Raw genomic sequence first — 22,570 nt, 5'->3', positions numbered from 1 at the left:
CTTTTAAATATTTGGTTGACCGACTGTGGAGTAAGATTCATGGGTGGATGGAGAAACCAATGTCAAAACGGCAAGTAAAGATGTTTTGATTAAATCAGTTGCATAAGCCATCCCAGTTTTCTCAATATCTTGCTTTAAGTTGCCTCGGGGGCTACGTGAGAAGCTTTCTTTGGCAATAAGGTCATTCTTTTAGTGAAGTAAGTAAGGAAAAATGAAGCCACATTGGGTGTCTTGGGATAAGATGTGCATGCCACGATATATGGGAGGCCTTGGTTTCAGGGACTTTAAACTATTCAATTTAGCTTTGTTGGCACGAGAGTCATGGAGGATCCTTACTTCCCCGGAGTCATTGAGTGCTCATATCCTAAAAGGAATTTATTTTCCTCCTTGTTCTATTCTTGAAGCCAGCTTGGGGAACCACCCCTCATAGGTGTGGCGATCAATATTAGAAGGGAGAGACATAATGAAGCAAGGCCTAGTAAGACGAGTTGATAATGGGACAACTACTGAAATCTGGAGCACTAATTGGCTCCCTAGACCAAAGATGACGCACCCATTTGCTGTTCATCTGGTTTCATCCAGTGTATACAAGAGCTCGTGTTAGTTTCGGGGATACAATTTTGTGCATGAAATTATATATATAAATCTAGTTAATAGGATCCAGTACAACATGTAGGACGTTTATCGGTGAAATATAAGAAATATACGATATTGGTTTGTGGTATAGACTTCTCTACCAATTATGACCTTTTCACATATTCAATAATCTTTTGGACATAACGTATAATACTGTTGGGACTACCACTATAAGTTAGTATTTGAGTCTCTTCCTCACGGTCATGGGGCAACATCTCTGTACTCTGGATACCACCATGGTAAAACAAACTCCTCTAGATACTCATTAGTAAAAAAATTCCCTTTTACCTAGGTAGCATGTGTATTCTAGTACATAAACATGGTCCGAGGGATCACAACTTAAGTATGTGCATTCAGAGATCACAGTCTCCTCTCTGTCTTCCCTCTTAACCTCACTATCCTCCATGCTAGCGACCACTACCGGATCACCTGCACCCCAACCAGTCAACCACGTTGCTATAGGTCCGGCTCGTTCCCAATGAGGCCTCACCGAGGTAGAGGCATCCTCGTCTCGGCCTCGGGCTTTGCGTGCGTGTGTGTGTGTGGGGGGGGGAGGTATCCATTGACACGCCAAAAATTCCAAGTGCCTTCTTATTTGCAAGCACGCCTTAACACATATCAGTGTTTTAGGTTACTTTAATGAGAGCACCTCACCAGATGCTTTATTAAGATGATTTTTCAAAAATTATTTGTTCATTTTCATTTGAGGCATTTTACAACAATCCACTAAGAGCATATTATTGGGGAACGTAGTAATTTCAAAAAAATTCCTACGCACACGCAAGATCATGGTGATGCATAGCAATGAGAGGGGAGAGTGTTGTCCATGTACCCTCGTAGACCGAAAGCGAAAGCGTTAGAACAACGCGGTTGATGCAGTCATACGTCTTCACGACCCGACCGATCAAGCACCGAAACTACGGCACCTCCGAGTTCTAGCACACGTTCACCTCGATGACGATCCCCGGACTCCGATCCAGCAGAATGTCGGGGAAGAGTTCCGTCAGCACGACGGCGTGGTGACGATCTTGATGTTCTATTGTCGCAGGGCTTCGCCTAAGCACCACTACAATATTATCGAGGACTTTGGTGGAGGGGGGCACCGCACACGGCTGAGATCAAGAGATCAATTGTTGTGTCTATGGGGTGCCACCCCCCCCCCCCCCGTATATAAAGGACTGGAGGAGAGGGGGCCGGCCAAGGGGGTGGCGCGCCCTAGGGGGGGAGTCCAACCCCAACCGGGAGTAGGACTCCCCCTTTTCCTATTAGGAGTAGGAGAGGGAAGGAAGAGGGGGGAGGGAAGAAGGAAAGGGGGGGCCGACCCCCTTCCCAATTCGGTTTGGGCTTGGGGGGGGGGGCGCCCCCTCCTTTGCTTCTTCTCCCTCCTTTCCACTAAGGCCCAATAAGGCCCACATACCTCCTGGGGGGTTCCGATAACCTTCCGGAGATCCGGTATTGTCCCAATCTCACCCGGAATCTTTCCGGTGTCCAAATATAGTCGTCCAATATATCGATTATGTATCGACCATTTCGAGACTCCTCGTCATGTCCGTGATCACATCCGGGACTCCGAACAACCTTCAGTACATCAAAACTCATAAACTCATAATAAAACTGTCAACGAAACCTTAAGCGTGCGGACCCTACGGGTTCGAGAACTATGTAGACATGACCTAGAACCGTTTCCGGTCAATAACCAATAGCGGAACCTGGATGCTCATATTGGTTCCTACATATTCTATGAAGATCTTTATCGGTCAAACCGCATAACAACATACATTGTTCCCTTTGTCATTGGTACGTTACTTGCCCGAGATTCGATCGTCGGTATCTCAATACCTAGTTCAATCTCGTTACCGGCAAGTCTCTTTACTCGTTACGTAATGCATCATTCCGTAACTAACTCATTAGCTACATTGCTTGCAAGGCTTATAGTGATGTGCATTACCGAGAGGGCCCAGAGATACCTCTCCGACAATCAGAGTGACAAAACCTAATCTCGAAATACGCCAACTCAACATGTACCTTTGGAGACACCTGTAGAGCTCCTTTATAATCACCCAGTTACGTTGTGACGTTTGGTAGCACACAAAGTGTTCCTCCGGTAAACGGGAGTTGCATAATCTCTTAGTTGTAGGAACTTGTATAAGTCATGAAGAAAGCAATAGCAACATACTAAACGATCAAGTGCTAAGCTAACAGAATGGGTCAAGTCAATCACATCATTCTCCTAATGATGTGATCCCGTTAATCAAATGACAACACATGTCTATGGTTAGGAAACATAACCATCTTTGATTGATGAGCTAGTCAAGTAGAGGCATACTAGTGACATTAAGTTTGTCTATGTATTCACACATGTATCATGTTTCCGGTTAATACAATTCTAGCATGAATAACAAACATTTATCATGATATGAGGAAATAAATAATAACTTTATTATTGCCTCTAGGGCATATTTCCTTCAGTCTCCCACTTGCACTAGAGTCAATAATCTAGATTACACAGTAATGATTCTAACACCCATGGAGTCTTGGTGCTGATCATGTTTTGCTCGTGGAAGAGGTTTAGTCAACGGGTCTACAACATTCAGATTCGTATGTATCTTGCAAATCTCTATGTCTCCCACCTGGACTTGGTCCCGGATGGAATTGAAGCGTCTCTTGATGTGCTTGGTCCTCTTGTGAAATCTGGATTCCTTTGCCAAGGCAATTGCACCAGTATTGTCACAGAAGATCTTCATTGGTCCGGATGCACTAGGTATGACACCTAGATCGGAAATGAACTCCTTCATTTGCTGCTTCCGAAGCAGCTATGTACTCCGCTTCGCACGTAGATCCCGCCATGACGCTTTGTTTAGAACTGCACCAACTGACAGCTCCACCGTTTAATAAAAACACGTATCCGGTTTGCGATTTAGAATCGTCCGGATCAGTGTCAAAGCTTGCATCGACGTAACCATTTACGACTAGCTCTTTGTCACCTCCATATACGAGAAACATATCCTTAGTCCTTTTCAGGTATTTTAGGATATTCTTGACCGCTGTCCAGTGATCCACTCCTGGATTACTTTGGTACCTACCTGCCAAGCTTATTGCTAAGCATACGTCAGGTCTGGTACACAACATTGCATACATGATAGAGCCTATGGCTGAAGCATAGGGAACATCTTTCATTTTCTCTCTATCTTCTGCTGTGGTCGGGCATTGAGTCTGGCTCAACCTCACACCTTGTAATACAGGCAAGAACCCTTTCTTTGCCTGATCCATTTTGAACTTTTTCAAAACTTTATCAAGGTATGTGCTTTGTGAAAGTCCAATTAAGCGTCTTGATCTATCTCTATAGATCTTGATGCCCAATATGTAAGTAGCTTCACCGAGGTCTTTCATCGAAAAACTTTTATTCAAGTATCCCTTTATGCTATCCAGAAATTCTATATCATTTCCAATTAACAATATGTCATCCACATATAATATCAGAAATGCTACAGAGCTCCCACTCACTTTCTTGTAAATACAGGCTTCTCCAAAAGTCTGTATAAAACCATATGCTTTGATCACACTATCAAAGCATTTATTCCAACTCCGAGAGGCTTGCACCAGTCCATAAATGGATCGCTGGAGCTTGCACACTTTGTTAGCACCTTTTGGATCGACAAAACCTTCGGGTTGCATCATATACAACTCTTCTTCCAGAAATCCATTCAGGAATGCAGTTTTGACATCCATTTGCCAAATTTCATAATCATAAAATGCGGCAATTGCTAACATGATTCGGACAGACTTAAGCATCGCTATGGGTGAGAAAGTCTCATCATAGTCAACCCCTTGAACTTGTCGAAAACAGCGTCAGTCTTCTTATTGAAGATCCATTTATTCTCGATGGCTTGCCGATCATTGGGCAAGTCAACCAAAGTCCATACTTTGTTCTCATACATGGATCCCATCTCAGATTTCATGGCTTCAAGCCATTTTGCGGAATCTGGGCTCATCATTGCTTCCTCATAGTTCGTAGGTTCGCCATGGTCAAGTAACATGACTTCCAGAATAGGATTACCGTACCATTCTGGTGCGGATCTTACTCTGGTAGACCTACGAGGTTCGGTAGTAACTTGATCTGAAGTTTCATGATCAATATCATTAGCTTCCTCACTGATTGGTGTAGTTGTCACAGGAACCGGTTCTTGTGATGAACTACTTTCCAATAAGGGAGCAGGTACAGTTACCTCATCAAGTTCTACTTTCCTCCCACTCACTTCTTTCGAGAGAAATTCCTTCTCTAGAAAGGATCCGAATTTAGCAACAAAAATCTTGCCCTCAGATCTGTGATAGAAGGTGTACCCAATAGTCTCTTTTGGGTATCCTATGAAGACGCATTTCTCCGATTTGGGTTCGAGCTTATCTGGTTGAAGTTTCTTCACATAAGCATCGCAGCCCCAAACTTTAAGAAACGACAACTTTGGTTTCTTGCCAAACCACAGTTCATAAGGCGTCGTCTCAATGGATTTTGATGATGCCCTATTTAACGTGAATGCGGCCGTCTCTAAAGCATAACCCCAAAACGATAGCGGTAAATCAGTAAGAGACATCATAGATCGCACCATATCTAGTAAAGTACGATTATGACGTTCGGACACACCATTTCGTTCTGGTGTTCCGGGTGGCATGAGTTGCGAAACAATTCTGCATTGCTTCAAATGTAAACCAAACTCGTAACTCAAATATTCTCCTCCACGATCAGATCATAGAAATTTTATTTTCTTGTTACGATGATTTTCCACTTCACTCTGAAATTCTTTGAACTTTTCAAATGTTTCAGACTTGTGTTTCATCAAGTAGATATACCCATATCTGCTCAAATCATCTGTGAAGGTGAGGAAATAACGATACCCGCCATGAGCCTCAATATTCATTGGACCACATACATCAGTATGTATGATTTCCAACAAATCAGTTGCTCGCTCCATAGTTCCGGAGAACGACGTTATGTCATCTTTCCCATGAGGCATGGTTCACAAGTACCAAGTGATTCATAATCAAGTGATTCTAGAAGCCCATCAGTATGGAGTTTCTTCATGCGCTTTACACCAATATGACCCAAACGGCAGTGCCACAAATAAGTTGCACTATCATTATCAACTCTGCATCTTTTGGCTTCAACATTATGAATATGTGTATCACTACTATCGAGATTTAATAAAAATAGACCACTCTTCAAGGGTGCATGACCATAAAAGATATTACTCATATAAATAGAACAACCATTATTCTCTGATTTAAATGAATAACCGTCTCGCATCAAACAAGATCCAGATATAATGTTCATGCTTAACGCTGGCACCAAATAATAATTATTTAGGTCTAAAATTAATCCCGATGGTAGATGTAGAGGTAGCGTGCCGACCGCGATCACATCAACTTTGGAACCATTTCCCACGCGCATCGTCACCTCGTCCTTAGCCAATCTTCGCTTAATCTGTAGTCCCTGTTTCAAGTTGCAAATATTAGCAACAGAACCGGTATCAAATACCCAGGTGCTACTGCGAGCATTAGTAAGGTACACATCAATAACATGTATATCACATATACCTTTGTTCACTTTGCCATCCTTCTTATCCGCCAAATACTTGGGGCAGTTCCGCTTCCAGTGTCCAGTCTGCTTGCAGTAGAAGCACTCAGTCTCAGGCTTAGGTCCATACTTGGGTTTCTTCTCTTGAGAAGCAACTTGTTTGTTGTTCTTCTTGAAGTTCCCCTTCTTCTTCCCTTTGCCCTTTTTCTTGAAACTGGTGGTCTTATTGACCATCAACACTTGATGCTCCTTCTTGATTTCTACCTCTGCAACTTTCAGCATTGCGAAGAGCTCGGGAATAGTCTTGTCCATCCCTTGCATATTATAGTTCATCACGAAGCTCTTGTAGCTTGGTCGCAGTGATTGAAGAATTCCGTCAATGACACTATCATCAGGAAGATTAACTCCCAGTTGAATCAAGTGATTATTATACCCAGACATTTTGAGTATGTGTTCACTGACAGAACTATTCTCCTCCACCTTACAGCTATAGAACTTATTGGAGACTTCATATCTCTCAATCCGGGCATTTGTTTGAAATATTAACTTCAACTCCTGGAACATCTCATATGCTCCATGACGTTCAAAACATCTTTGAAGACCCGGTTCTAAGCCGTAAAGCATGGCACACTGAACTATCAAGTAGTCATCAGCTTTGCTCTGCCAGACTTTCTTAACGTTGTCAGTTGCATCTGCAGCAGACCTAGCACCCAGCGGTGCTTCCAGGACGTAATTCTTCTGTGCAGCAATGAGGATAATCCTCAAGTTACGGACGCAGTCCGTGTAGTTGCTACCATCATCTTTCAACTTAGCTTTCTCAAGGAACGCATTAAAATTCAACGGAACAACAGCACGAGCCATCTATATACAACAAACATAGACAAGCAAAATATTATCAGGTACTAAGTTCATGATAAATTTAAGTTCAATTAATCATATTACTAAAGAACTCCCACTTAGACAGACATCTCTCTAGTCATCTAAGTGATCACGTGATCCAAATCAACTAAACCATGTCCGATCATCACGTGAGATGGAGTAGTTTCAATGGTGAACATCACTATGTTGATCATATCTACTATATGATTCACGTTCGACCTTTTGGTCTTCGTGTTCCGAGGCCATATCTGTATATCCTAGGCTCGTCAAGTTTAACTTGAGTATTCCACGTGTGCAACTGTTTTGCACCCGTTGTATTTGAACGTAGAGCCTATCACACCCAATCATCACATGGTGTCTCAGCACGAAGAACTTTCGCAATGGTGCATACTCAGGGAGAACACTTCTTGATAATTAGTGAGAGATCATCTTAAAATGCTACCGTCAATCAAAGCAAGATAAGATGCATAAAGGATAAACATCACATGCAATCAATATAAGTGATATGATAGGGCCATCATCATCTTGTGCTTGTGATCTCCATCTCCGAAGCACCGTCGTGATCACCATCGTCACCGGCGCGACACCTTGATCTCCATGGTAGCATCGTTGTCATTTACGCCATCTATTGCTTCTACGACTATCGCTACCGCTTAGTGATAAAGTAAAGCAATTACAGGGCGTTTGCATTTCATACAATAAAATGACAACCATATGGTTCCTGCCAGTTGCCGATAACTTCGGTTATAAAACATGATCATCTCATACAATAAAATATAGCATCATGTCTTGACCATATCACATCACAACATGCCCTGCAAAAACAAGTTAGACGTCCTCTACTTTGTTGTTGCAAATTTTACGTGGCTGCTACGGGCTGAGCAAGAACCATTTTTACCTACGCATCAAAACCACAACGATAGTTCGTCAAGCTAGTGATGTTTTAATCTTCGCAAGGACCAGGCGTAGCCACACTCGGTTCAACTAAAGTTGGAGAAACAGACACCCGCTAGTCACCTGTGTGCAAAGCACGATGGTAAAACCAGTCTCGTGTAAGCGTACGCGTAATGTCGGTCCGGGCCGCTTCATCCAACAATACCGCCGAACCAAAGTATGAAATGCTGGTAAGCAGTATGACTTGTATCGCCCACAACTCACTTGTGTTCTACTCGTGCATATAACATCAACGCATAAAACCTAGGCTCTGATACCACTGTTGGGGAACGTAGTAATTTCAAAAAAAAATCCTACGCACACGCAAGATCATGGTGATGCATAGCAACGAGAGGGGAGAGTGTTTTCCACGTACCCTCGTTGACCGAAAGCGGAAGCGTTAGAACAACGTGGTTGATGTAGTCATACGTCTTCACGGCCCGACCGATCAAGCACCGAAACTACGGCACCTCCGAGTTCTAGCACACGTTCACCTCGATGACGATCCCCAGACTCCGATCCAGCAGAATGTCGGGGAAGAGTTCCGTCAGCACGATGGCGTGGTGACGATCTTGATGTTCTACCATCACAGGGCTTCGCCTAAGCACCGCTACAATATTATCGAGGACTTTGGTGGAGGGGGGCACCGCACATGGATAAGAGATCAAGAGATCAATTGTTGTGTCTATGGGGTGCCCCCTCCCCCGTATATAAAGGAGTGGAGGAGAGGGGGCCGACCAAGGGGGTGGCGCGCCCTAGGGGGGAGTCCAACCCCAACCGGGAGTAGGACTCCCCCTTTTCTTATTAGGAGTAGGAGAGGGAAGGAAGAGGGGGGAGGGAAGAAGGAAAGGGGGGGGGCGACCCCCTTCCCAATTCGGTTTGGGCTTGGGGGGGGCGCCCCCTCCTTTGCTTCTTCTCCCTCCTTTCCACTAAGGCCCAATAAGGCCCATATACCCCCGGGCGGTTTCGATAACCTCCCGGAGATCCGGTATTGTCCCAATCTCACCCAGAACCTTTCCGGTGTCCAAATATAGTCGTCTAATATATCGATCTTTATGTCTCGACCATTTCGAGACTCCTCGTCATGTCCGTGATCACATCCGGGACTCCAAACAACCTTCGGTACATCAAAACTCATAAACTCATAATAAAATTGTCAACGAAACCTTAAGCGTGCGGACCCTACGGGTTCGAGAACTATGTAGACATGACCTAGAACTGTTTCCGGTCAATAACCAATAGAGAAACCTGGATGCTCATATTGGCTCCTACATATTCTACGAAGATCTTTATCGGTCAAACCGCATAACAACATACATTGTTCCCTTTGTCATCGGTATGTTACTTGCCCGAGATTCGATCGTCGGTATCTCAATACCTAGTTCAATCTCGTTAACAGCAAGTCTCTTTACTCGTTACGTAATGCATCATTCCATAACTAACTCATTAGCTACATTACTTGCAAGGCTTATAGTGATGTGCATTACCGAGAGGGCCCAGAGATACCTCTCCGACAATCGGAGTGACAAAACCTAATCTCGAAATACGCCAACTCAACATGTACCTTTGGAGACACCTGTAGAGCTCCTTTACAATCACCCAGTTACGTTGTGACGTTTGGTAGCACACAAAGTATTCCTCCGGTAAACGGCAGTTGCATAATCTCATAGTTGTAGGAACTTGTATAAGTCATGAAGAAAGCAATAGCAACATACTAAATGATCAAGTGCTAAGCTAACGAAATGGGTCAAGTCAATCACATCATTCTCCTAATGATGTGATCCTGTTAATCAAATGACAACACATGTCTATGGCTAGGAAACGTAACCATCTTTGATTAATGAGCTAGTCAAGTAGAGGCATACTAGTGACATTAAGTTTGTCTATGTATTCACACATGTATCATGTTTCCGGTTAATACAATTCTAGCATGAATAACAAACATTTATCATGATATGAGGAAATAAATAATAACTTTATTATTGCCTCTAGGGCATATTTCCTTCACATATGCCTTTGATCCATGATCGTACGTGTTATAGTGAATATATCTAGATGAAGGATAGGACAACAAAGTCACCCTTATGGATCTCACACTGATGTACTGAGGCATGAAAACGGTTGTCACTGAAGAAAGGAGGTCACCTGAACTTGGTAGTTGATTGCTTGATCGAGTGTTGTTGGTCTACCGAATATGATGGACGGCCTCTGTGGCAAGTGCTTTGGCATATATACGCGTGCATGCACATGAAGCTTGTGATTCTCAGTTAGAGTAGGAATCTGATTGGGAAACTATGTTTGTGAGCGATTTTTTGCCTCTTGCCTTCTTATTAGGGGATGCACCATTTTGGCCAGCTAACACATCAGTCACCCTCCAACAACATCATGAAAACTGGCCAGCTAACACATCATGCAAGTTCCCAGGAAGAACTAAATGATATATTCTTTATTGCCTTGACTATTCCCAGCTAATGTAATGATTAACACTATGAAATAGAGTATACGACTAATAGCCTCTAAAAATGAAAGTAAAACTAATAGTAGTATATGTTCTTAAGGAAAAAACCCGGGCGCCCAAAATTTTGGGGACCTGCCAGACAAGGGCCCGTCAATCATGCAGTGAAGCAAACTTCTTGGGCTGGTCCAAAGTTTGTTTACATGTGACAACGATTCAGCATGCATATAAAACAAAACAAAAAATGAACTTTCACAAGATGAACTGCAGGGCTTTCAGTCAGTCTGATAACAAATCGAGGGGGAGGGGGCGATAGGTAGCAGGTTCCATTAGCTGTTTATGTAGGTTTTTGGTTGATATAATTTGGTTAAAAATAAATATAGAGGCATCCAAGGGATAAACTAACTCACTCTGCTTCTCATATCTCCTTAGTGCAGCCTTGACCTTTGCAGAGATCCTTCTATGAGCCCTTCTCTATTTATGTCCCTCAGACATGGTAAAATGGAACTGTCGTTCAGAAATGTGGGAGTTGGCCTCTGCTGCTGGGTTGGCACACCAACAATGCAATGGTATTCAGAGCACAATAGCATGTGTATCTGGTGGACACACTAAGAGGAGAGCTGATACTAGCCTCCATCTTGTAGCAGTGACAGGACATGAGGGGCTACCATAACTAAATCGAGTCCGCATTGGGATTTAACAACTCTTAGCAATCTTCATTACTTAGGAGTTTGTACTCGATCATGTCATTCATAGTCGATTGACTACATCATCACCGTCATGCTAAAGCTTGAACGTGCTACCTATGTCCTTCATTCTCAAAACACAATCCCAACGGTGTGCTAAGCTTACATCAAGCGTCCAACATCATGTCGTTTGTCTTGAAAGGCGACTTTGATTCTAAGATTTGCATCTTATCTGTGGTTCTAGTAACCTTTTGCTTCACCATCCTTTGGCTTGATGTCATCGCCAATCGATTACGGCTTCATGAAACATCTCGATGAAATGTGTCATGATCATTGTCAACATTTTGACTTCTTCCAATAGGTCAATTGAATTCATGATGAGAAATACCATCCTTGTCCTCGATGATTGTGTTATCATCGACAACATTCTTGCCTTCCCTCCAACACAAAATTGTTTATGATTTGTGTTGTACCTTGAGTTCCTTGCTTTCCAACTTATGTTATGTTCTACCTTGGAGTATTACCATCTTTTATAACAAGAATGTTGTGAGAATTTCACCACCTCTTAAGAATTCTTGATACAAGTGATACTTCTTGCCATCTCCATTCATTTCTTGGTCCCCGTGTTGTTCCTAACCGGAATACCAACAAGTGAACGGTGATGTATAGGTTCAAACTTCTAGCAACCCTATTGCTTGTAAGTTAATGAACGATAATTTCATGCTTTGTGAGTTAGCTATTAAATCAACATTCTAACATTGATCAAGCTACCTAGTCCAGGTTTCCGGGTGCACCTTTTGATCAATGTTTAATTGTGGATGTTCTCCTCGAATATACTTCTTTATATACTTTGGTATTCCCAATACTATTACTTTGCTCATATAATTTTGGAAATCCATCCCTATTGAAATCTCGATGGATTGTCGCTGAGACCAACTTACGGTATATTTCAAGATCCCATCATCACTACGTAATTAGTATTATCATACGATATGTTAATGTATGCTCACGTCCTTAGACCATGAGAATATCGTGGACCTTCTTACCAAATGGTTACTTTGGGGTTGCCAAATGTTATCCGTAAATGGATGCGGGTACATATATAACAAAAATATGTCAAGGGACTCGATAGTAAAAGACTGGGATTTGCTCCGCAAACGATGGAGAGATACTCTTCGGGCCCGCTTAGTTTTAAAATATTCATCATTGTTTGGACCACTTAGATTGGGGTTGCCTTGAACATGCTACAGTGGTAACGATACTGCAGTTTGCCGTCCGTCATCCTAGCGAGTGCATGCGGGTAGAAACCATGGATCGTATGTAGGAGGACTCGCCTTAGTGACCAGGAATACTCGTGGGTCACCTTGGTGGTGTGCTTCCTACGACGGGCGGCAAGCTCCCATGGCTCAATAATGTTGGTGCTACCAGGAGCAGGAAAATGGACATATGCCATCTGCTTGGCCAACCTGTGGTGAATGTCTGGGGGTGGATTGTGCTGCAACGCCGAGAGTAAGGCGACGCCCACGTCTTTGGTGTCCTAGGAGGAGTACAATGACAGCCACATGCCAGCGAGCTTGGAGGGCCATAGGTTCTTGGCGACCACCGTTGCACAGTTGAGAGTGAGTCTGAGGGCGCTGTTGGTGGCTATGGAGCCTGAGCAGAAGAACTTGGTGCAGCGATCCTCAATGATGATGCGCGCGACAATGATGGGTCGGTTTCGACGAGGACAAGGTACCTGGCGGCCTCACAGTCGGTGAGGTGAGGGAACAAGCATGTGAGGAAGGTGAGAGACCATTGAAGGAGTGATGTGCCATGTCCACAAGGATAGTCTCGTTGGCAGGATCTGCTATGGCGGCAAGCGTGACGCTCATGACTACATTAGTGACCAGATTGAGTAGGCCGACACAGGTCGCCTTATTGAGGATGCACTTGTGGGTATGTTCTATACTGGAAAAATTGGGTAGTCTAAAATATGGACAGATCAATATGTCATACAACCCATCAGATTATGAAGGTGATAGAAGGGAAAAAATCATTGGACATGCAGTCTTTCAAATAGGCACAGCACCAGAAAGTAAGGAGTATTACAATTTTGTTATCTCTCATCAATATTTCTGTCAATGCTACTACTCCCAAGGAGCACTCATAAAGTCTGGCATTGGGAGGTTTCATGCGTCAGACCTTAATGGAAATGTATTTTCCTTCGCCGCGGTACTCATGGTAAGTCATTATATTAATATTACATATTCTGCAAAGAGATGTTGTGTAATGAAATTTATTTCTGTAGGCGATGAGTGGCGGTTGCAGCCCTAGGTTGGAACTAATTTGGAATTAAATGAACATAACAAGCCTTTAATGTCCACCTTGAAGCCTAAGCTTGCCAAGTAACCTGATATCAAGGAAGAAATGGTACACCACTTGATGACTTGTTTTGCTAGGGTAGATGTTTGATATTTTGAAGTTCATTGAACGATTATGATAATTTGACCATGTTTTTGTATCGGGTTCAGTGAACTAAATCTCTATTTCCTTCTTTTGTACTATCCAAGATCAAGGAAATAGACAATCCAAGTGTGTGATGAAAAAAGAATCGTCTTTGCATGGGTGCCCAGAGGTAGCACTGAGCGTGATGAAAAAAGCCCAAGCTTGCCAAGAAGCCTGATATAAAAAAAGAATTGCCTGACTTCAGGTAGCACTGAGACTAAACTTTTCATAGAATGACTAGTTTTAATTTTTCAGTTGTCTGTGTATGCAATTTCTGACATGAACTGTATTATGCAGATCAATAATTTTCCGGCGTTTCATCATTTTTATACTAACTTTTATATTTTTTAAATTATTTTTATCATAGTTTATATACCTTGTCATATAATAATAGAATCACATATTGAATATAGTGACTTTATATGGTTGTAATGTAATTACTAGAATACTAAACTTATTTTTTGTAACAACAATTATGTTTGAATTATTTTTCATAATCACATAAGTTATATAGTGTATACATGTGTGTGTGTGTGTGTGTTCATTTATATTTTAAAAGCATTAAATATCCTGGATATCTCTTAAATGTAGGTCTGGTTGATATCTCAATAGTGGTTTTCTTGTGTATCTTTAGGCACATATAATTATAGAAACTTCTACATTATAAATCGAATCATGAGGAAATGTTTCTTGCAATGTGGCTTCAATAATAAAGTGATACATGGGCATGGTCGGTACTAGATATCACCACTTATAGTAATCATAGATGAACATGAAAGTGCTCAAGATTTGATGGTTTGATACACTCATCTGGAAAAAATTTGTGAAACAAGATTGGGTGTTGAACGCTGCGACGAATCCTGTCAGTGTACTCGCGGGGACCATTCAAGACAACCACGTGACACAGATTTGGCTCTAAGATTGGCAATGAGTTCCAAGCCTCTCGGTGTTTGCGTGAAGAGTTGAACGGAGTGACCGCAACAATCATAGAACCACCTCCCGGTGCACCACCAAGGCCAAGGCTTGCGAATTCCCGTTGTTGCACTTGAGGCACATAAAAGTCTTTCACTAGAACAGAACTAGAGGACGAATTGATGGATGGGTTGGTGGTGTGTTCCGAGGTGTCCATCTGGTCGTCCTTCTTCTTTGCACCGCTATCATCATCAACATCATCACCATTGCGTCTTCATATGAACGGAACAAAGTCTGGATCCGGAGTGTATCCTGTTGTCTCCCTCCTGAATGTGAATGTGTAGCCTTTGAGCTTCACCAACACATCCGCCGCGATAAAAGGCCCAATATCATCCTTGTCCTTTGCCGAAATCTGAGTGTTGGTCATAGCCACGAGAATACGAATAACTCCACGGCATCGCAGGCTAATCGCTCACTAAATTGTATAGTTTTTTTTAAGTATTTGAACAAATTTTTGAAACCATGTGGACAAAAATTTGAAATTTCTATAGAATTGTTTTTTGAAAGAAGGGGCAAATGAAATCGCAAATGTTGAACTTTTTTGAAAATTTCGAACATTTTATTTGAAAATGAAAGTTTTTTGAAATACCACCACATTTTATTATTTAGCAAACAAATTTTGGAAAAATTGTTCAATGTGTGAAATTATTAATTTTTTTGAATTTCCAGAACATTTTTTTTTACAAAAGGAACAAAATTTGAAAAATCGAACATATTTCAAAATTACGGATTAATTTTAATATTTCGAACATTTTTTGAAATTCGTAGAACACTTTTTGAAATTCCATGAACATTTTTTGCATTTGCGAACAACTTTTGAAAAATATGAGCAAAATTTGAATTTCTGAACAAATATTGGAAAAGATAAAATTTTGAAATTACCGAACATTTTTTAATTTGCGATTTTTCTTAAATACAAACATTTTCTTAAATGTTACACATTTTTCGAAATTATAAACTTGGCTGAAATTACCGAATGGTTTTTGAAAAGAAGTGAATATTGTCTTCGATTCTAAATAGTTTCCTAATATTTGAATATTTTGTGAATTTCCGATCAAAATTTGAAAACAGGAACATTTTGTGAAAATTTTGAACGAATTTTGGTATATTAGAATATTTTTGAACATTTTTTTGAAATAAAAATATTCAAAAAAGGAAAAATTAAAGAAACAAAAAGTAAAAGATAAACAGAACAAGAAGCAGAAAAAAATGTAATGCGAAAGAAAACCGAAAAAGAGAATACACAGGAAAAAATCCGGTCCAGGGAACCTGCTAGAAGGTTCCCAAAATCGGTTAGGCGCACTATTTAAAGCTGGAACTGGGCCGGCCCATCTGTCGTCGCTAAAAATGTTTGCCCTGTGTGAATTCCCGACAATTCGCCACAGCAAGCGGCGAATAGGGTTTTTGTAGGTTTTACAGACTTTACGCATTGATCTTAGTTGGCCTTTGTTGATTGGATTAGGGACGTTGGAGGGGCCCACACCCCTGAAAATCAAGGGGGGGTTGGGGGGGGGGGGAGTTAATTAGTGTGAAGGGAGCCAGTAATGGTCCGTTGTTGTTCATTGATGTAGGATTATCATGTTCTAATTTAAGAAAAAAGGATTATCATGTTCTAATATGGCAGCCCCTGCCCCCTGCCCGTACACCTATACATATAGAAGTCTGAAACTAATAACTCAAGACTACCAATGCTAGATATAGGTCAGGCCGGCTAGAATAAATTCCAGTTCCAGAATTAGTGTAGCAACAGCCAGGTGGAATAGGCTGGCGGTTCCCGCAAAAAGAAAAAGAAAAAAAAGAATAGGCGGATGCGGAGGAAAGGCATGGCTACTAAGAAAATCTTCAGCAGTCCTCCTATTCCAAGAAAAATGCAGAGACTCGAGACAAAAAACCTGCTCCAACAGTCTCCATATTCTGAATTTTTCCCATGGGCATAATTCACAAAACCAAATATTTATTGTTCGACAACCATCAACCAACATCAATCATGATTAGTAATTATCTAAATATTTTTCACACGCTAGATTCCTAAATAACGCAGACGTTTGTTCCACAAACCGTGTTATGTAGCATGTTTATCTTTTGACAAATAACACTACAATCTAACAAACCTTTTTAAGCTTTAATGTTAATCTTAGCAACACTAATTTTTTTAAGGAGGGCATCCCCAAATGGTAGCCTAGTGGTAAAACGCTCTTTGCAAAATCTTAGCAACACATGCCGTCCAAAAGAAAAATTCCTATATCTTCTGCATCTTTGGCCCATATCAACAACACTACACTTCACCAAGATATTGTGAGATATATGCTCGAATTCTTGTTTTTCTACCTCGCTAAGTAGCTAAATACTTTGCAACACCAAAATACGTAAGCGATTTAGTCCAAGCAAACTTGTACAAAATGTGCATCATATAAGAGTAAAAAGGAAACTTTTAAAATTGTCGAATGAGGTATGTGGATGTGTACGCTTACATACACTGCACACTGACTTTCAGCCGCTTGCCTGGATCTCCTCTTCGGCATTGCCTTGCTCCTCCTTCACAATATGTTCGTCATCCCACGTTCGTATTTCCAGTGTGGGGTGGTACGGAAGGAGATCCGCCGTGTTCCTGATGGCCTCCTCCAACGCCTCCACATCCCGAACCGTCGCGCCGATGCAAATGATCTCAACAGCAAGATGCCTGAGGGAAGAGAGGTGCTGGATGCCAAAATCAAGACCACTGCCTGCATCAAATGGAAGCCGCAGCTTCTCAAGCCCTGGCATGGCCCCAGATTCGAAGATCAGGCCTTCCCCATTGCTCCAACAGGTGAAGTAGAACTCCTTTAGGCTTATGAACATGTCGCTACTTACGATGAGCCTTTGCTCAGGAGCAGCTGATCTTGATGTCAACCATAGAAACAGCAAAGCAGGCAAATCTCCAAGGATCTCCAGTGCACCCTCTTCTACTGGATCAATATTGATATCCAGGTAGGTGAGCTTGTTAAGTGATGCAACCCAAGCTGGCACTCTGGGGAAGAAATAGAACATGCCCATCTGAAACTTCTGGAGGAGATAAGGGGAAGGGAACCAAGAATCCAACAAGAAATCTATGCGCGAATATCTGTAGTTGCTTTGAATACTCAGGGATCGAAGGTTGAGTCTTCCCAGCCTGCAGAGCGATGAGACCAAGTTATCCATTAAAATTTCTTTATTGCTGTGCACATCAACAAGGCACCAGCATAGCCCAAGAATCCTCAGTTTAGTCAGATTGCCCAGCTCCAACAAACAAGATGCCAGGCTGTCCCGGTTGACTTTGATGTCTGATAGCTCCTGCAGGGCTTGCAGATTCCCAATTCCTTTGGGTAATTCCAGATTACTGACACGCAAACATGTTAAATGTTGCAGCTGAACAATGCTTTTGGGCATTTTCCTTATCTTCGTACACCCCATATCCAGAGTCCTCAAATGCTGTAGTTCTCCTAATTGTTCAGGGAGTGCAGAAATGCTTCTAACATTGAGTCGTAAATACTTCAACTGAAACAGCTTCCTCACATGTTCAAAGCAATTGCTCTCCATCTCCTCGCCATTTTCAATATCAAGTACTCGCAGAAATAGAAACTTCGAAAGTGAAGGCATCTTTTCAGCATACCCAACAATACTGAGTGATCGACAATGAGAAATGATTGCTGTTGATGGAACCATGATGTGCTCTTGGGAATAATAATTGAGGGATAGCCTGCGGATCTTATGCTGAAGCATGAATTTCTGTTTTTGGTCACCAAAGAAGGTGGCAAAGTTTTCTTCAGTTGACTTAGATGTAAGGAGATCAAGAATCATATCATGGACTCGGCATGAATCGACTCGACCGTCATATTGGATTTTCACTGGCTGAAGCATGCTCCTATTAATAAGATCATTAAAATAGCACTCTCCTACCTCCTCCAAATCTTGCCCACCATCAGTATTAATGAATCCTTCAGCGATCCACCTCCTTATCAATCGATCCTTCTCAATCTCATAATCCTCCGGAAATACACTTAGATACAGCAAACATGTCTTCAAATGGTGGGGAAGATCATCATAGCTAAAAGATAATATCCTTCTCATCTCTTCTACACCAGGATCCTTCTCCAATGTCGAACCGATTGAATTATACACCGACTCCCATTCTTCATTTGTACTACCTTTATTAGCCAATAAGCCTGCTATTGTAAGAATCGCTAATGGAGAACCACCACATTTTTTCAATATTTCCGACGAGACCTCCTCCAGTCGAGGAGGACATATATCTCCCGAGCCAAATATTCGTTTGAAAAATAAACTCTTAGAGTTAGCTGTTGTAAGAGGCATTATTTCATAGACACGATCATGGTGAGGAGAGCAACATGACTTGGCTATATCAATACTACGTGTTGTCGTGATTATTCTGCTTCCCAGATCATTCACACACAAGGAACATTTGATAATCCTCCAAGCTTGAGTACTCCATATATCATCAATGACGACTAAGTACCTACAAAGTGCATGCAAATCTCTCATGAATAAGGAAACATTATGGACAAAAATACACACACAAGCATTTCTTTTCTATGTATTATCACGGACAGCCATTATCCCCTTCCCCAATGGTATGGCCACACCACGGAAGCTCAATTTAGTGTAGGCGGTTACGATTGTAAAGTAAGCATTTTAAGGCCTCTAAAAATATAACCACACAAACTGTGAACCAACACTATTCACAACTGCATATGTTCAGAATGTAACGAAAGCATCTATATATAGTTTAAGAGGTGTGTTAATTAAACAATTGTAGAAAGTAGTAGAATGACAAGGCTACTAAATAAAAATCAATATTGAAGAAAATATGATGCAGTACCAACAGCCAATTTCTCATTCAAAGTTCATGAACGTACCTCTTGTTCTTTAAAACATCTCTGATTGCGTCAATGAGCTTTCCCTCGTCCCATATATCTGTGCTAGGAAACTCTTGTGGGCAAACTTGAGAGAGTATATTTCTTAAGATCTTATTCACATCTGGTTGCTGTGACAATGAAACAAAAGCTCGACACTGGAACTGGCCTTCCAGTTTACAGTACACCTCATTCGCAAGGGTAGTTTTACCGAGACCTCCAAAACCCACAATGGATATGACCTTTAGCCGCTGCACTGATGCACCCACACCCTCCATTAGGCACTTGATGAGCTCATCTCTTGGCTGGTCAATACCGACAAGCCCATCCGGTTCAGCATAGAGTGAAGGTAAACGAGGGTCAATGGCCCTTGAGGTGCTAGTCTCGAAGGTGCGCTCATCAAGCTTATACCTCATACGTCGCTTGCTTGCATTTTCAACACGCGCCTTAAGTCCCTGGATTTGGCTGGAGATTTGATGGCGTGCCCTCAGTGCGTTGAGCTGCTGGAGCACACTTTGGACAAGACCTACAGCCTTAGACATGTCAGTTTGGCCAAGGCTTTTCATAAAGTCGTCAATGCAATCCTCGATGTCATAAGACATCTCCCGGACTTGGTTCCTCCATTCCTTGGTCTGCACATCAATATCACGGTCCACATCTGCCAGTCTCTGAAGGAGGGCGTTCATGCTGCTCAGTTCATCTTTCATGAACTCTACCTCCCTATGCACACCCTTCAGCTTTGCATACTCCTCCCCGAGCAGCACGGTGAGCTTGCCGATGACAGAGGTCATTACCCCTGCCAAGGCGCTCACCATCTGCTGGATGTTTTATGAGTGTTGCTACCAAAATGCCCAGGTTTGCAGAAAAGGGCCCCAAGCTTCAGCACGACAAAGCAAACACCTGGCAATATATGTATGCATCATCACTAAGAGAGTAGGTCTGTAGGTATCATACTGAATAACAACCATAATTGCGACTGTAACTCCATAAGTGTCAATTACCGACCCAAATGCACAAGAATGCTACAAAAGTATGTGTACCCAATTTCACAATTTAGTACTCCCTCCGTCCCAAAATTCTTGTTTTAGATTTGTCTAAATACGGATGTATCAAGTCACCTTTTAGTATTAGATACATCCGTATCTAGGCAAATCTAAGACAAGAATTTTGGGACTGAGAGAGTAGAAAAGAAAACCCAGTCACAGTCAATTCAAGATGAACATGCAAATCTGCAATTTTTATCAGAATTCAATCACTCCCCAAATGACAAAATTTATTGTCGACATGAACTCCTGGTACATAGATACATGAATAAATGGTGACCATCCTATTTATCCGATTGTACCAGCTTCAGTCGAATCATTATTGCTAGAATAAAAGATCTGAAATTACGGTTTAAAATACCTTTGAGTTGCTACACTAGCTGACTAAGTCTACTGGAACTGGAATTATGAGTCCAGTCGCATGATTGATGGAGTTACTTTATGTCTTTTGAAAGCATCAGTTCGTGCACAAGAAACAGCAAATAGTAGGGCTCCAAATTAGTCTGGAAACCTGGTCGATAGATAATGGTGCTTGTTGAAGGCCAGGGAATTCCAAGGTGAGATAGGATACCCATATATGACAGTGGTTTAAGGACACACTAATATATACGCATCGTTAACTGCCTCCAATCTAGTGGGTCGGATGAGCCAGTATTTGGTTGTACCCCGCAACCAAATAAAGGTCAGTTCTTGTCTGCATATACACACAAAAGTTGTGCTTGATCATCAAGATAAACTAATTGGTTTGCGTACATAGTACCGAGGTATATATATTAAAGTGATCAGAGGGTTCAACAACAGTGGAATACAAAACTTGTCAAATTCTCCAAGCAAGCATACGCGTACCAACTTTGCATCATGAAACTTGTCAACTATAACAACTGATTAAATAAGATTGCTTTTAGTATATTATATAAGATCTCCTTGTAAAAGAAGCAGGCTAGCAGGTAAACAATTATTAGTACTTTTATTGTTATTGTCACCTTAGTTTCAGTAAGATCTATATGATGTCAACTATGACTGGTAAAGTACGATGGTAGCAGACTAGCGCGTACACAATTGTTTTTTTTTCCAGCAAGATCTATGTGCAGGAATACATCACTTACCACACCGCGGCGCCACCACACTCATACTTCTAAAACACCAACAAATTTCACTGCAGAAGTTGAAAAGTAGACCAAGCAAGCTATCTCACACTCCATACCTGTTCGATTGAAGCCAGGCCAGCGCCGCCGCCGGCGAGATCAACAAATCCGCAGCGGCGAACGCGAGAGACGGCTATACGCCACCGGAGTGGAGAGCGGGAGCCGCTGGCTTCTGTGATGGGCGCAGAGGTCGCGGTGGTGGTGGCGGCGGCGGCCGGGAGCGGCGACCGTGGAAGCGAAGGTACAGAGCGCGAGCAGCCGCGGCACCTTGAGAAACTCAGAAGAGTGGGTGGCCGAGATTGCTGACTGATCTATAGGTTTGACTTTCATTTTTTTTCTATGGAAAAAAATAGGCAAGTACCATCTCAATCGATGGGATTAGTTATATTACTCCCCCCGTCTCATAATGTAAGATGTTTTTTGTCAAAAAATATCTTACATTATGGAACGGAAAGAGTACTCCCGAAGAACTGTACTGCATCATCTCCCTCCTATTCGGGAAAATACCAACGAAGCCAATGCTAAATATTTCTTGATCAATTATTCAAACACTATTGTATGGGTAACATCATAAATTTCCTCCCCCTTTACCTAAATGGTTATCTACTTGCTGTCATGTTACATATATCATGCTCTGCCTTTCCTTGGCATAGATATACACCTAATACTTGTGTACAATCATGTTTTATTTTCATTGATCTGTTTAATCTAATCACATTTTCCTTTTCATTCTTTTGTTTAACTAATCTAACTTATTTCAGCAGTGATAACTCCCTGCTTATGTCAACACCCTCAAGTACAACTTTGCCAGTAAGACCTTGTTACTATTGTTGTTAACATTCCGGTAACCACTGATGGACGAGAACTTTGTCTATTGGC

The 22,570-nt window shown here is 41.9% G+C and overlaps 1 protein-coding gene across 1 annotated transcript; it reads right to left on the bottom strand.

The window, feature by feature from the left end:
- Positions 1–17,025: 17,025 nt before the first annotated feature.
- Positions 17,026–22,001, bottom strand: LOC123110249 (disease resistance protein PIK6-NP). Its single transcript, XM_044530724.1, has 3 exons — positions 21,751–22,001; positions 19,507–20,403; positions 17,026–19,106 (listed from the first exon to the last, which is right to left on the bottom strand). The coding sequence occupies exons 2-3, from the start codon at positions 20,316–20,318 to the stop codon at positions 17,105–17,107; spliced, it is 2,814 nt and encodes a 937-aa protein (XP_044386659.1). The 5' UTR covers positions 20,319–20,403; positions 21,751–22,001; the 3' UTR covers positions 17,026–17,104.
- Between the last annotated feature and the right edge of the window lie 569 nt (positions 22,002–22,570).

This window comes from Triticum aestivum, chromosome 5B (assembly GCF_018294505.1).
Source record: "Triticum aestivum cultivar Chinese Spring chromosome 5B, IWGSC CS RefSeq v2.1, whole genome shotgun sequence".
Lineage (NCBI taxonomy): Eukaryota > Viridiplantae > Streptophyta > Magnoliopsida > Poales > Poaceae > Triticum > Triticum aestivum.
Note: the sequence above shows the minus strand (reverse complement) of the source record. Positions and strands in the feature narration are given on the sequence as shown.

What these genes read in the sequence shown, in the direction of transcription:
- LOC123110249 (XM_044530724.1), bottom strand. Translation starts at nt 20,318, where the DNA reads ATGGTGAGCGCCTTGGCAGGGGTAATGACCTCTGTCATCGGCAAGCTC. An exon ending in GATGTTTTAAAGAACAAGAG is followed by an intron (nt 19,107 to 19,506) that starts GTACGTTCATGA and finishes TGCACTTTGTAG; the next exon opens with GTACTTAGTCGTCATTGATG.